We start from the raw sequence: 16,474 nt of genomic DNA on the forward strand, positions 1-16,474 counted from the left end.
AGGAAGCGTGATGCGGCGAGGAGGCAGCGGCGATGCAGGCGCGTCTGATGCGCTGATGCGTGCCCGTCGGTGATGCGTTTTCAAGGTGTTAGCGCGCGGCTAGGACTTGTAAACTGGCGCCTATGCGCCAACGACGTTTGGAGAGTCGTATAAACGTGGAATAAATCAGAGAAAATGGGAATAAAAATAGGAGGCCGGGGCTACGCCCACAACAGAAGTGTCGGTGGCTTTGCGGGGATCAGAGTCGGTGGATCACATACGCACTCTGTGACTGGTCCAAGGATGCAGCGCCAGGGCAAGAAATACTCGGAGAAGGTCTCTGATCACTCCACTGCAGACGCGAAGAGAGATCAGAGTGTCTTCCTGAAGCGTTGCATGATACGAAGGTGGCCGGAGTTCCCCAAGAAGGTCATCGCGGGCGCAGGCTATCACCAGCTGCTGAGTCCAGGAGATGCGAGAGGTGGTTCAGGAGGGGAAGGCGTTACGGTGCAAAAGGAGGGGGATGCCAGCAAAATGGACGTGCTAGAATTCGAGGAAGAGGTATGCAATTGGTTATGCTGTATTGCGAGGTGCACAAACTGATATGAAACTAGGACCAGGACGAAATTCTTGACCCGCTGGATATTCTTCTGGACTACATCCTAGAGGTAAATGCATCGAGTAATTATGTTAATTTTGCTAAAGGAGAGATCTGCGATCGTAGACTTCTGGCACTGAAACAGCCATCGCGAGCGACAAAGATGTCCAAAGCATCGTGGTTGTATCTTGCACTTTTTTTAACAGTGTTAAGCCTAATCGCCACTCAGGACAGCAATCGGGTGGTCGATTTTGCCAGCTATCTTCGCCAAGTGCAGCCTCCCGTGGAGGTCAACGGCGCACGTAAGTCTCTTATGCTACTAGCAGCACCTAAGCGCAACTAACCCTTGCGCAGTTGGATGGTTGCGCATGGAAGATGTCATATGCCACAGACGAGAGCGTGCTCTTGTGCGCTGTATTATCACTGCTTCCAGCCTTTCTCAATGGCCAGGCATCACCTTTGACGGCGCTGGTTGTTTACAGGGTTCGCGCATCTTCATTGGCCCCACGCAGGCGAAGTGTCGACCCCTGAAGTCGAAACGGCTCACTTTCTCTGATCCTCGAAGGCCATCCAATGGTTGCAAGTCTTTTGCCCTTTCGACTGATGGAAAGCTTCTGGCGGCATTGTTCCACGCTAGCAATATCCTCATATGGCGGCTCTCCGACAGTCTACTGGTTCAGTGCCTGCGCCATTGGGACGACACAGGCGAGGTTTCTTCCCTGTCATTTTCTCCCAACGATTGCACTCTTGTCTCTGGGTGCAATAACAAGAGCACAATCATCTGGGAAATTCAGAGTTGCCATGTACTTCTTCGTCTAGAGGGTCATGGTGGGCCGGTGAACAGGGTCACGTATGCTCTTCATGGCGCGCTTATCGCCACTGGTTCTCACGACAGCAAATCTGCAAAGATTTGGGACTCCTCTACGGGAGCTTGTCTGCACTCCTTCAGCTTCGATGAAGGCATATACAAGCTCATTTTCTCCTCGGATGCCTCTCGCCTCTATATTGAAATGAACCGCTCCTGCCACATCTACGACATCCAAACCTACACGCACAGTGCTACATTATGCTAGGACAAGGACTCTGTGATTTTCTCGGCAATATCTCGCGAAGGAGACTGCGCAGTCACCAAATCGAAGGAGGGAGGAGTGAAAATTTGGAGCGTGGTAACCGGTGAAGAGCTCCTCAAAATCGATTACCCGAAACAGCTCTCAGGTATCGTGGCGTTCTCCTCGGATGGCGCCGAGGTGTTGCTAGGATGTGATAGAGACAAGACGGCCGTCACCTTCGATTCGTGGACCGGCCAACTATGTCGTGTCTTCAAGTTGTCAGAAAAATTATACGAGATATCGTACTCCCCGAACAGAAACTACGTTGCCCTAGGTACCACTGACAAAAAGGTTCATGTGTACAACCCGAAGTCTGAGGCATTCCTAGCAATGTTTGAAGAGGGCCAAGGGAGCAGGGACCTTAAGAAGATTGAAGTAGTATCCGATAATCGGACGGTTGTGACACGATTTTTGGACGGACCTTTAGTTCTTTATGACATTCAGGACGCGTTGCGGATGCGATAGCATAGTGTTAGTCTAATGATGCTTGTATCATTCAATGTACTATTCTCTTGATGACTGTAGTAATCCTATACTGAATATGACAAGGTGTATGCTAGTATAAAGGCCGGACATTCTTCGAAAGAAGGATAGTCTATCGAAAGAAATGTAGCCGCAAAACGCGGCTTAGACTCCAGAGGCCGGTTGGCACAATGACCTCGCATGTTGAGCTTGCAAAGCCATGCACAGCGATGAATCGTACGATGTTAAAGTCTGTGAAAAATCCCTGCATAAATGATCGGCCAATGCGAGGATTGCAGTTGGACAAGTAGAGGACTCGCCAGCAGCGGTCCGACCCTGGGCCGCGCTATTCATCAAGAAAACTACAGGTATATTGTACGCAGGCTTCGATGAGTATGCAACTGTCTAAGGAGCAACGACGATATCGCATATCCCATGGGAGTGCTTGAGCAGGTGTAGTGATGTGCAGGCCGGGCCTCAAAGCCCGCGAGCCCGCCAAGCCCAGCCCAAAAAGCCTGACCCGAGCCAAGCCTGGCAGCGGGCTCAAGGCCGGGCTCGGAGCATAGTCAAGCTCAAGCCCGGCCCGGAAGCCCGGGCTTGGGCCGGGCTCGGGCTCAGGGCTTGGCTCGATGCTGCCACAAGCCCAAGCCCAGGCTTTGAGCCCAAGCCGGGCCCGCACATCACTAAGCAGGTGAAGAGTTGGAGAATGGATTGAGGCGAGGACAGCGTCTTATTGAACTGTAATCCATGAGTAAGATGTTACACACGCTCAAGATACGAGAAGTGGCACACCGTTCACTGGATGGCCAATGCAAAGTCCACGTAAGAGACAGATGCCATGCAGGGGTGTCGGCATCTTCAAACATCTAAAAAAACACTCGTCTCCTGTGAGTTATGAGCTTTACTGTGCACACAGTGGAAGTCGCCGGTGCGGCTCACAGATAGTGATGTGCGGGCCCGGCTTGGGCTCAAAGCCCGGGCTTGGGCTTGTGGCGACGTCGAGCCGAGCCCTGAGCCTGAGCCGAGCCTGAGCCCGGGCTTGCTCACAATACAACGAGTGTTCCAGTGCTATCAAAAGGGAATGTATTTGGGTGTAGTAGATTAATACTGCATGTACTCACTAAATTATAACCTCCAGAAGATCTACACCTGCAGAATAAGTCGAGTCGCAGAAAAGTCCACGAGTGTGCGCCTACAGCAGGCACCAGATGGTGACGCACAATTGTGCTCAGCGGAAGCCGTTACATCTAGAATATCTACATTTTGTCTTCTATTTGCATATTAGGTTGCTCTCTCCTTATTCTGAACTCAGGGAACGGTAACGGAGCCAGCACACCCAAGCCTGGGCTTCCGGGCCGGGCTTGGGCTTGACTACGCTCCGAGCCCGGCCTTGAGCCCGCTGCCAGGCTTGACTTGGGCCAGGCTTTTTGTGCTGGGCTTGGTGGGCTTGCAGGCTTTGAGGCCCGGCCCGCACATCACTACTTACAGATGGGGCCTCTCCGTACAGATGCAAAATCTTTATGAACTCGTCGTGCTCAATGCACTAAGTCCGCAATCTACGCTGAAACCGTCAGGTGAGACACAACGGGGCTGCTTCGTCTGTGCTCACCAGATATGCCAACGCTGCAGGTTACGGGAGCGCGCAGCTTTCGAGAGCAATCGACACTCAACATCGCATGTCTCATAGCCCATCGGATCTCGAGGGCAATCAAGTTTCGTAGTTGTATACGCACCGGGTCTAGCTACCCGATGTTGTTCATCTGGAAAAGAATATAGAGTGACGCGGGTCATGTTTGATTGGTGGACTCGCGAAGAATATGATCAAAGCGCGTCCATTGGAGAATGTCTACGGGTGCTGACCCTTCGATTCATTGCCTATAGCTCCTCGTCCTGTCTTGCAAAAGAGCCATCGCTGCTTACGGGGTATTTGAAGAGCTTTATTGGCTGTGAGCTAGAGGTATAGGCCATTGCTTAGCCTCGAGGCACAGGTGATTAATCACAGTTCGGCTTAAAAGTTTGCATTCGCATGGTAGGGAACGGCAATCGCAAGGGTTTGAGTCAGGTGGCATCAAAGAGGAATTTTCCACGGTATTCACAAGTCAAGTAAGCTATGCCCTCTCCCGTAGGCTGAGTTGCACTCTGCGCAAGCACACAGAGCTAGCCAGAGCTCTTCGGAATGCTCGCACGGATCTCTCCAACAGTCCCTTTTTGCGCTGCGGCGCGACCGTAGGCCATAGGGGCTCCTGCATCAAGGATCAACGCGTTTGGGGAACTTGGGCGTGGCGTATCGCTGCCAGACTCCGCTGCAAATGGCGAGAACATGGCGCACTCGATGGCCACTTCTGCTTGGGAATTTACACAGCCCACGTTTACCTTGAGACCAGTTAGTCGTTATCGCGGCTTCGTCGAGCAGCTGCAAGATAGGATCGGACTGGAGGATCCAAAGTGGTACGCGCATGACTCGACGGGTGGCTGCGAGGATACCAAGCGGGAGGTTTTGAGTGGGCGAAGAAGCGAAGAGTGAGATTGTTGTGCTCTACACGCTTGGGACAGATATGCGTGGCACCTGATATACACATAATGGTGACAGTCAAGAGAAATTTCTTGAGCTGAAGATCATAAAGCGCACTTAATAGATAACTGGAAGCGATCCTCTCGGAGCCTGGTGGCTCTGCACAAAGAATACAGACGCCCAAACCTTGAGCAGAGACTATAACATGCTGCTCATTTCCAGAAGAGACTATGCGGCTAGTGATGTGCGGGCTCGGCTCAAAGCCCGCAAGCCCATCAAGCCTGGCCCAAAAAAGCCTGACCTAAGCCGAGCCTGGCAGCGGGCTCAAGGCCGGGCTTGAGATGAAGTCAAGCCTGAGCCCGGCTCGAAAGCCCAGGCTTGGGTGCACCAAATGTGTTGCCATTCCCTGGGCTCAAAACATGGTAAGAACGACTTTGTATACGCATACGAGACAAAACGTTGACTTACCAGACTGGGCGGTCCCTGCTAGTGTGACTAAGCGCGATTGTGCGCCGCCGCCTGGCGTTCGCCGTAGGCGCCCCTTCGCGAACCTTGTCATAACATGGCTTGTAGCGCGGTCACATGCCCTCTGGAGGCTGCAGTACGGTGAGTACATGCAATAGTAGCCTATCACATACAAATATGCTCACTTTTGTAACATATATATACTTATCCCAAGCTTGGCAAGCCCGGGCTTGGGCCGGGCTCAGGCTCGGCTCGGGCTCAGGGCTCGACTCGACGTTGCCACAAGCCCAAGCCCGGGCTTTGAGCTCAAGCCGGGCCCGCACATCACTAGCTTCTTTATACACCATGCAGTCCTCCCAGTCGCCTGCAAACAAACCGCGGCACAACAACGCCTTTCAGTCGCAGGCTAGAAGCAATTTCTACATCTCCCAGGGGACCGCCTACATTTGCGAAGAGCTCCCGCTTCGCCAGCATTATCCTCGCTTGCGTCAGCCCCAATGCACTGCGCGCGCTTTGCCTTTGGTGACCTGCTGATCTACCGCGTGGTATTGACAACAAAGAACTCACTCCTTGCTCAGCATGCGGCTCAGGACATCCCCAGCAAGGAAAGTGAATATCCGCGACTACATGGACCGTGCACTGCGGCTTCGGACACTCGCTGGACGTGCCGGTTGGAACATTCGGAGCTACTGCGCAGATTGTATGAGGGACGTTGTGTACGTACGCTATTAAGATTGGTCTCCTCCACGTTTGTTACCCGGCCAAACAGTTCGAGCTTTCTCGTCTTGTCTTCGCCTCCAAGATAATTCACGTCCTTGACTACTCCATCAACCTATATATCCACGGCGATATATTGATTGTCAAGGAGCACTGCCAACTTATTTATCACAGAGGTCTACAGCGTGCACAGGCTGCTGTCGTCGCCCTTGGATAGCGTATCTCAACGCATCGATGCATGTCTGGCAATAACACCTGATTTCAACGACGGGGGAAGCTGATGGTCTTAATTGGTCGGAATTTCTTCGACGTCGTGGGTGCGTGTGGGTGTCGGGCGCAGTGGCCCCGGGTTGTCCTCCGAAGGGGGCTGGGCGCGAGGCCGCTTGGTGTCCCCCTCCCTTAAACTGCGGTCAAGATCTCCAATACGGCGAGCTCAACTTACAAGCGGCCGTGCCTAGACAAGATCTCCGAGGCGACATATTGCGACTCTTCTCCGTCATATTCACCACCCGCGAGTACGAAGCATCGACTACTGTTATGCAGCGCCTTCTGATGGATCAACGTACCTGGGATGTGGCCATGCTGCTCAGCACACCGCCTCTTCGACCACGTCGACCCATGTCTCGACGAGCACAGCCATCGTGGTCAACATGTTGTCAAAGTGCAGCAAGGAGATTCTGAGTAATAACGTGTAGGAGTGGACTCCCAAGCGATGAGTCAATCGCGTGCTTCCAGGGTGACAGATGCACGAGTTATTGAGGTATATCACACATGTAAGTCCGGTTTGGTTTGACAGTCCAGCGTGTCCTGGCTGACTGGCTTGCAGGACAACGCTCACTTGCAGGAGTCTGATATGTCGACACAGTCTGACGAAAACGGCAGCTTCAAGTTCTCCTAGTTCGAAATGAGTACGTACTGCGATGGGATGCTGGTGCACACCGGTGACAGATACCATTCAGATGCTGTGGTGGTAGTGTGGATGTCGTCATCTCACTTCTTGTACTAAGAAGGCAAGAACAACGGCATCTTCTGAGGTCGGACCAACTTCTTCTGCCTGATCACGGGCTTGGACAGCAAGCAAATTCTTCAATTCACACCTGTAGCATACACGCCCTTCCTCGGTCTAGGATCGCTCCCAGCAATCGCTACGCCCCAAGTCGTCCACACCTTCTCTCTCATTTCTGCACCCATGGTACACTACTGTGACGGCACATTTCCTCATTTCCCAAAGCCTCTGTCTGGTGCTTGGGTCACGGTACCGCGGCGGCCAAGCACTCGTGAGCACTTCATTGCTTGCCGCAGTTTTTGGTCTATTTTTCAGTGATTCGTTATGCTCGAGTGCGATCGATACAGTGCACTTGAGGCTATCATGCGCTGCGACACGCCGGACCAGGGGAAGACAGGGGAATGCCGACTAGCCGATGGCTCTGGGAGATCGGTGCGAGTGTGTTTTCGGTGTGCGTTGCATGTCAATTGTCGTCGAATTTGATCACATCAACCATTTTAGTTCAAGTCCCGGTCCAGGATGGTCACTGCTTCCGACGAGCGGGAGTAGAGGAAGGCTCTGCAGTCCATCTGAAGGGACCGAGTGGACGGTACGTTGCACCACGTCTCCGCAGTGCATAGTGCCCTTCTGACGGACTGCAGGTTATTACGGCTCTTAACCTAATACGTTCTGTTCCAAGCTGCCGTCCAAGCCCGCCTACGTACTAGCGAACGTTCTTGCGACCAACAAAGCCCAGAGGATGACCACCATCGGTGAGCTTTGCGCTTACACTGTAATACGACGGCTGACCGCGCTGGGTTACGCGGGTGTCGTTATAGCCCTTGCCATCTTGCAACACATCGCTGCACACGGCCCGTGGAGTCTGACGTGGGTGGCCATTGCGCCGGCCGGCCCCTACGGTCTCGACCACACCTTTCAGGTGCAAGGGTCTACTTTTCGCAGATCTCGTTCCTTTCATACATGCTGTATTCGCACTAATATGATATATTCGGTGAGGTAGGCAATTGTACACTATCGCATATGCCTTATATCTTGAATATTACATAGCTTAAGAGGTCTATCCTCAAATTTTATGAGAAGGGAATAAGTACCAGGTATAAATTGAACATCACTGAAATCCCCGCCAGCCTCAAACTTCGCAAGGAGTGATCCAGAGATTGTGTCAAATATTTCCAGCTCACCGCTATTGTTGCCGAAGACAACGTAGTCTCCATCCGGGGAATATGCCGTGTGATATGCTTGATCTGATAGCTTGAAGATCCGGCGTAACTGGCCCGTCTGCACGTTATAGGTGACAGCGGTCTGGTCCGCATGACAGGCGGCCACCACCTCGTTACAGTCTGAGGAGAAGGCCATGGGCCCTGAGAGCTGTTTCGGGTGGTTGATCGTGAGAATTTCCTCGGCGGTTACTGCATTCCAGATTTTCACTTGACCGTCCGAGGCGGCGACTATGTGATCTCCTTGACAAGACATGGACCAGGAGGTCCCTACTCCTGAACAATGCTGTAGTGTTGCGACATGTGTGCACGTTCAAGTTTGGATGTCATAAATGAAGCAGGAGGTGAGAAGCGGGGCACAGAGACGGGAACAATCCGAGGAGAAAGCAAGCCTGTATATTCCTCCGAATCCATCAACGCTGATGGAGTGCAGACATACTCCAGCCTCTGGCCGTTGCATGGTCGGATCTCCTGCTCGTCATCACCGTAGTCTGCGTAGCAGTCATCGACTCGAGCAGCGAGATAAAGTCGTCTTATTTAGGCGCATATAAAAAGAATAATACACGCCCAGTCCATAGCCATGATATGAAGCAAGCCAGAGCCAGACCGGGCGCTATAAAATCCATGGCGGGAGCATGCCAGCGCCATGAGCATGATGATTTCGCACGGAGAAGCTCGGCACAGACTCCGAGTGGGCGAGTAGCTCACGCGCTATACATGTTTTAAGCTGCTGGTCTGCGCTGTGATGTGCCACAGGACAGGTTGTGGCATTGTGCACCGCTGGTGCGCGGTGTCAGCCGTCAAATTTTATAGTGACTAGTGACAGTTTGATGCCGTTCGAGTGCGGTGAGTCAGAAAGGGAAACCAGGTCGTCAGACGCGACAATATGCAGATTATCGAGTGTAAGAAATATTTCGCGTTTGGTGGCGGGCCATGAACGAGTAGGCCGAGGAGCATGGAACGAGGGCAGGGTAATTTTTGCTTGAGACTGTCATGCGACTTCGAAAAACTCGAGCAGCCGATAAACATTCCTGACTCGAAGCTCAGTAACTTTTACCAAACCTCAAATCAAGGCTCGTGGTGGAGTATTGCCTAGCGGCAGGCGAGTAAGTATCGGCAGCACAAGCGTGCGGTCCTATGACAGGTTTTTGTGGCATACCACCTGTATAACTATGTAGTTCGGCTGCTCCTGTGTGGTCATGCGTTATATGATCTGCCATAGGCTCAAATGAGTGGTGTCAAAGGTGCTATACGATGCACGAATTGTTGAAAAGCTCCGGTGTTATCTAAACGTGAAGTATCGGGGCCCGCCTGACGAGAAAAGTGCTCAGCTTAACGGTATATCATTCTGAGAGTCGCATGCTATTTCCATGACGCCTATATGCAACTGTCAAGGTCGTGGACGTCGCACATGTCAGTATACGATCACGCACCTAGCGTCTTTTACTTGACGCTTTCACCAAGACTCCCTGCTTCGCATGGCCCTGTAGGTAGAGCAGGATCCTGCTGCACACACGCTGTTTCTACGCGCTGTTCATTGAGCAAACTAAATCATGGATAGCCAGTGCCTGGAGAGTACAACGAGCAGACCTGCTACGTTCAAGATTTTAAGGCTGTTTGGCATAGGGATGACTGGCCGTGAAAGATTGCTAGGTGGCGCACGGATAGAAAAATAGGACATATGAACCCAGGTAGACGCTTAAATAGCTTGTATTTAGCATGCAATGAGATATTTGTGACTGCAACGCGTCAGCGAGTGAGGTGACAAGGAGCAGGACGACAAGGAGCCCCTTCCCAGCAGAGGAGTCACGTGGTTGCTTGAGGATCAGCCATCACAACTTGCTGACGTAATATATTCTTTAGTTACCGCACAGGCCCCGATCCGATCTGCACACTCCACCGCGCTCGTACAGTACTACTGGCGGGATGTCTTCGTACGCGCCATGCAACCCTCCGAGTCATTAACGCGTAACGCGCGCGCCTGACCGAACATCTTTGTAACGCACCGTGCAACCCCCAACCGAGTCGCCTGCAAACTAACCGTGGCACAACAACGCTACCCAATCACAGGTTAGAAACGACCTCTACTTCTCCCAGGGGTCCGCCCGCATCTGTTGGGACCTCCCGTCTTTCTAACGGCACGCCCGATGACACCAGCACTTGTGTTGATGACACTGCTCCAATGTGAGGTGTGTAGGCTAGCCAACACATGGAGGATGGACCAGGATTCGCTCGTTCAGTACGCAATTCAAGGCCTCTCCAGCAGGGAAGGTGACCAGATGCAGCTAGATAAGCCATGCATTACGGCTTTGGACACTCATTGGACATGTCGACTGAAACTGTTTGAAGATACTGGGCGGATGGAGCGAGGGATATTGGGTACGTGCGATGTTCAGCTTGGTTTTTTCTGTGGTTGCTGACCGGCCAAATGGCCCAATGTCCTTTCGTCTCGTTTTCCTCTTCCAGATGATCCACATTCCTGATTCTTTCCTCACCCATCATCAACTGCAGCATGAGTCCCTCTAGAAACACTGCCAACTCGTCACTCATAGTGGCCTGTAGCGCATGCAGTCTATCTCTGGCGTCCCTGAATGGCGTATCTCGGCGCATTCGCGTAAGACCGGTAACAAGACTCGATATCACCAACTGGAGGTGAAGCTTACAGTCTTTCTCGAACGCAAAGGCTTGGCACTAACCCAAGTCGTTCTTGGTAGCTCGAGAGCACATGCATACAGACCATGTAAAGGTTTATTTTCATCATACCACAGCTGTACAATGCTGACCGCATGTTTGCGATCTGCACAGAAGACATTCATGTCCGCTGGTGCGGGGCGCCACCTGAAATGCAGTTTATGCACCCCACATGTCTCCACCCCGACGTCCAGTGCGGTCTGCGCGCAGAGCACTGGCAGCTCGATGTCCTCCCTTTGAACCACGATCAAGATCTCCAATGCGACCGCTACGATCTCTAAGGCGACACCCTTGCGATTGGTGACGTTTTTCATCCATCGCGATTGTCACAAGTACGAAGCACCGACTACTGTTCTGCAACGACTTCTTTCTGACAAATCGACACGTTCAGGGACAAGCAAGACGTGGCCATGCCGCTCAACACGCCACTCGTTCTGCGTGATGGCATTTCAGCCACGTCGGCCCATGCCCCGACGAGCGCAACCGTCGCGGTCGATATGTACTCGTCAAAACACAACAAGGAGATTCTAAATGGCCGCGCGTGGGAGTAGACGCACGAGCAATAGGCCGACCGCGTATCCCCAAAGCGAGTGATGAATACACGGATTCTCGGAATATGCGGTACATGTGAGTTCTGGCAGGATCGATAGCCCGATGCGTCTTTGCTGACTAGCTCTTAAGACCGCGTTTTTGGCGGCGGTCAGAAATGTCGACCAATCCGGACGTGCGGCGGCTTCAAATTCTTTCGACTCGAGACGGGTACGTACTGCTGCGACGCGATGCTGCCGATGTACGGCACTGACCAGCCCCATTTAGACACTGTTCTGGTGGGGACGGTGTCGTCGTTTTGCTTTTTGGGTCAGTAGGGCAAGAATGCCGACGCCGACTGAAGTCGGACCTGATCATTGGCCCGAACAACAAGAAAAATTTCGGATTTACATCTCTCCAGCGTGCATGCGCTTCTTCGGCCTAGTACCGCTCCTACTGGGTCTCGGCGCCTTCCCTTCGATCCCTACGCCCAGTACACGATGGCCCATTTCTCCATTCCTCGAGACCTCCGTCTGGCGCTTGGACTACGGTGTCGTACCGTAATATATAGGGTGATGGTCGCGCACCCCATCGCTCGGCGCAGGTTTCGGCCCATTTCCTGGCCATCCGCTGTGTTCGACCGTGACCGACGCAGTACACTCGGAGTTGCCGTACTGTGGCACGCTTGGGGCGGCACCAGAGGGGAAAAATCGTTTCTACCGTGCATATCTGACGGGCTGCAGCTTGCGACGGCTCCGACTTCGCTCAATATGTCCTGTCCCTAACTACCATGACCTATCCCGTAGCCGCTCTCTTGGTCGCTCATGTCACGGCTGCGTAATGCTGACTGTATTTTTTGCAATCTGGACAGAAGACGTCCATGTCCGCCGGCATGGGCGCCGCTCCGCAGCTCAGGCAGGCGGACGGCGCTGCCGTGCTCGCGGAGCAAGAGCGGAAGTAGACCCTCCTACGCGTGCAACGCCGGAACAAGTGGGATATTAACACATGAGTGCTACGGATTACTCGACATCTGTATTATCGACATCTGTATTACTAGCACCTATATCTTGTCTCCAATCCTTAACGCTCAGTTTTGGTTTTTTAACAACATGTTGTAGTAAAGCGAGGATACAGGAAGTATATAATAGTATGAAAGGGGGCGGGGCTCAGTATTACAAGTATGAATGCTGCGTCCGAGTCGGAATACAACCAGAGTCTAATTCCAGGCGTGCATCACTATTACCGACAACGTCTGCACTAGAAAGCGGCATTAAAGACCTCCTTGGTCTTGGTAACCCTGTCCTGACACAATGCCAGCAAGGTCGCCGTTGCAGATAGCCTTTCTCTGGTACTACTTACACTGCGGACGGGGGATGAGAGGATGAAGAGCAGGTAGTGTTAGAACTCCGAAGGATCAGAAGACAATATTGAGACATTATCTGCAGTACGCATGAACGTCCCAACGATGCCCTTCTTTGCACACCTCGACAACACCACAACGCGCTCGTGTCAGCAACTAACAATCCAACTGGACTGAGCTACGACAATGCTGAGGAGACAGACGAGAGGAATTGTGAGTGAGGAAAGACCAGCTCGAGTCTGGCTTGTTATTGAGCAGTACGAGCTCCTTATATACATGTCAGACTGAATATCTAGAATATCCTACGAATATACGGAGGTGTATAGAAAGTTAAAGAATACCATGGAATCCGGGAGAACCATCCGGAATGCGTAATATTCATGACATTACCCCCCCGTCTAGAATCGTGTCCTCACGATTATTTACCCGTCGATCCAAAACCTCCTGATCCTCGTTGAGTTTCTATTAAACTGGACACCTCCTCGATATCGCATGACGCAATACGTTCCAAAATGACTTGTGCGATTCGATCGCCGGCGTGTATCTGGAATGGTTGATTGGTGGAGTTGATCAACACTACACGCACTTCTCCGGTGTAATCTCGGTCTACCACCCCAGCGCCGACATCTATTCCTTTGACTGCTAACCCACTCCGTGGTGCAATTCGTGCATAAGTTCCGTGAGGGGCACGCATTGCAATGCCGGTGCCGACAATCTTGCGATCTCGTGCCGGTATCTTAACGCTTTCAGCCGAGTAGAGATCAAGTCCAGCCGACTCTTCAGATCCTTGCTTCGGGAGAATCCCACCCATCCGTTGTACCAAAAGAGTGGTATCGCGCGTGAGTATGTGAACAGGTCGTGTTAACAGGGGGGGAATTCGAATCGTCATAGGCGCGGGTTTGTCGGGACGTCTAGCATGGAATTCTTGAAGGAGTTCCTGACAATTAGTCAAGTTTGCTCGTGATTCCCAGGAACGGCGATCGCCGTGGGGGCTGTTCTTCCAGAGCACCTGATACTCTAGATTTCCGTTTCGGTCACGACGGGAGTCAAGGATTTCCTCGACTTCCCATTCTTCCTCGCCATTTACGAGGTCAGGGACTACCGGTTCACGTCGCTGAGAGGGATACGTGGGTTCTTGGAAGGGACTGAGAAGGCTTTCATTGAAAACGGGGTGTTGTTTCCATTGACGGGAGAGTTCCAATTCATAGGCGGAAGCGCCGATTTTGCGTTTGACCTTGAAGGGTCCATATCGCTTATCGTCGAGCTTCTTCATTGGCCTGTCGGTTCGGATGTTTATCCCTTCTAGCCAAACTTTATCTCCAACTTTGTATTCCAGTCCGCTCTTTCTCTTTCGGTCATAGAAGCGCTTCATAGACTCCTGCGCCAAACTGATAGCCGCGCTAGTATCTTCGCGTACTCGACCCATTCTATCGACAAATTGTTGGACGTTTTCACTTAGTCCTTCTCGTACCGGTTGGGTTCCTTCATAAGGGTGGTACCCTTTATTGACAAAGAAGGGGGTATATCCTGTGGACGAATGAACTTTGTTGTTGTACGAAAAGGCCGCTAGTGGTAGCCATTCAGCCCAATCAGCTTGTCGATAGTTAATGAATAGTCGGAGGTATTGTTCTATTTCGCGATTAATGCGCTCCGTTTGTCCATCAGTTTGAGGGTGATACGCGGTGGAGGGATTGGCTTCGATTCCAAGTGATCGGTACAGTTCGGAGATAAACTTGTTCTTGAATTCGGTGCCCCTATCGCTGATGATCTTCCGGGGAAGTCCGTGATGTGCTACTACATGATCGCGAAGTGCTTTTCCCCATCCTTTGGCATTGAGTTCGATGTTACTTGGTATCGCTATTATCTGCTTGGAATACATGCAGACGACTACGAGAATAGCGTTATATCCAAAGGACTCGGGTAGTACTCCTATCTTATCTACCGAGATTATTTCCCAGGGTCGCGTAGGAATTTCGTTGGGGAAGAGAAGTCCGGTAGGTCGTGTTGTGTGCACCTTGGTCTTCTGGCATTTTTCGCATCCAGCAACGTATTTTCGGATGTCTTCTCGAATTCTAGGCCACCAGTAGTTACGCGTGACCATTTCGTGTGTTTTGTATTGACCAGGGTGTCCTGCCAATGGGGTATCGTGATGATGAACAATGATCTGTTCTCGGAGTTTCCTATTTACTGGTACATAGATACGATTCTTCCACGTCACAAGTCCGGTGCTATCTTCATTCCAATCTTTGTCCTTGTTCTGTAAGGCTACGGTAACTAGCGAATCTCGGTTCTTTTTGTGTTTTTTAATTTCTGCGACCCAGTCCTGGTCGATTCCTTCTAAACTAAATACAGTACTACGAATCAGTGCACGAAAATGTCCTGGTTTTAGCAACACGATATCCGAATTGTCTTCTTTTCCTGCATTGTGTCTCTTTTGACGAGATAGTCCGTCAGCTTTGCCGTTCGATTTACCGGGTTTGTGATGCAACGAGTATTGATATTCAGCCAACTCGGTTACCCATCGGGCCTGTCGTCGATTGAGCTTCTGTGGCTTCCAGAAGTATTCTAGGTTCTTGTGATCCGTCCATATTTCAAACGGATGTAGGGCGCCCATGAGATACTGACGCCACTCATCAAGGCTAGTCATGATTGCGAGAAGTTCCTTATCGTAAATCTCGTAATTTCTTTCGGCTGCTGTCATAGCCTTGGATAGATAGGCGACGGGTTTCCATTTGCCATCTTGCTTCTGGGCTAACTCAGCTCCTACGGCAAAGTCCGAAGCGTCGCATTCTACGCGATAGGGGTCGTCATCATTGGGTATGGCCAATACTGGTGCGGAACAGAGTGCATCTTTCAAGCTTGTGAACGCTACTTCTTGTTCGATAGTCCATTCAAAGGTAGCGTTTCCAGTTAATGAACTAAGTGGCTTTGCTATCTTGCCGTAATCTCGGATAAATCTTCGGTAGAAGTTGGTGAATCCGAGGAATGCTTGGATGTCTCGTTTGCACTCAGGTCGAGGCCAATTGACAATTCCTTCTATCTTGACTGGGTCCATGCGGACAACTCCTTTTCCTACTATCATTCCGAGGTATTCTATTTCTTCTTTCTCGAACTCGCACTTTTCTGGTTTCAGATAAAGTTTGTGTTCTCTCAGGATTTGAAGAACTTGCCGCGTGATCCGACGATGTTCTTTTAAATCTTGAGTGAAGATCATGATGTCGTCTAGATAGACTACCACGTGTCCTTGACTGATGAGATCTCGAAATATATCATTCATCATGGTTTGAAATGTAGCCGGGGAATTGGTAAGGCCGAAGAACATGACGAGGGGTTCGAATAGTCCTCGATTCGTTAGGAAGGCCGCCTTCTCTTCGTCTCCTTCTTTGATGCGGATGTTGTTGTATCCCCATCGAACGTCTAACTTCGTAAAGTACCGTGCCTGCTTTAGCTTGTCCACTAGTTCTTGTATCAAAGGAAGTGGGTAGCGGTTCTTGATCGTAAGCTCATTCAGCTTCCGATAGTCTTGTACAGGTCGAAGTCGTCCGTCTTTTTTCTTGACAAAGAAGAATGGAGAAGCCCACGGGGACTTTGATGGTCTGATTCTCCCAGTTCGAAGGTTCTCTTCTATGAATTCATCAAGTTCTTTCTGTTCGTTTACAGAGATTGGGTAAACTTTGCAACTGATTGGTTGTGCGCTTGGTATGAGTTCTATCGCGTGGTCCCAGGGTCGTCTTTGCGGTAAGGAATCAAAGTCTTCTTTGCTGAACACATCGGAGTAGTCATGATAGTGACTTGGGACGGTGTTTTCAAACGTCTTAGTCTCGTGTTTC

At 51.3% G+C, this 16,474-nt stretch overlaps 2 protein-coding genes across 2 annotated transcripts; both read left to right on the forward strand.

The window, feature by feature from the left end:
* Positions 1-282: 282 nt before the first annotated feature.
* PHACADRAFT_191195 (uncharacterized protein) lies at positions 283-1,650 on the forward strand (the record flags this gene model as incomplete). Its single annotated transcript, XM_007391410.1, has 5 exons — positions 283-540; positions 594-647; positions 704-754; positions 807-879; positions 932-1,650. 5 exons carry the CDS (start codon positions 283-285, stop codon positions 1,648-1,650), a joined length of 1,155 nt encoding a protein of 384 aa, XP_007391472.1.
* A 9,673-nt stretch (positions 1,651-11,323) lies between these two features.
* PHACADRAFT_248987 (uncharacterized protein) lies at positions 11,324-12,065 on the forward strand. The gene is made up of 3 exons (XM_007391411.1): positions 11,324-11,383; positions 11,438-11,515; positions 11,573-12,065. Exon 3 carries the CDS (start codon positions 11,630-11,632, stop codon positions 11,846-11,848), a length of 219 nt encoding a protein of 72 aa, XP_007391473.1. The 5' UTR covers positions 11,324-11,383; positions 11,438-11,515; positions 11,573-11,629; the 3' UTR covers positions 11,849-12,065.
* The last annotated feature ends 4,409 nt before the right edge of the window (positions 12,066-16,474 follow it).

Source organism: Phanerochaete carnosa, assembly GCF_000300595.1.
Source record: "Phanerochaete carnosa HHB-10118-sp unplaced genomic scaffold PHACAscaffold_2, whole genome shotgun sequence".
Classification (NCBI taxonomy): Eukaryota; Fungi; Basidiomycota; class Agaricomycetes; order Polyporales; family Phanerochaetaceae; genus Phanerochaete; species Phanerochaete carnosa.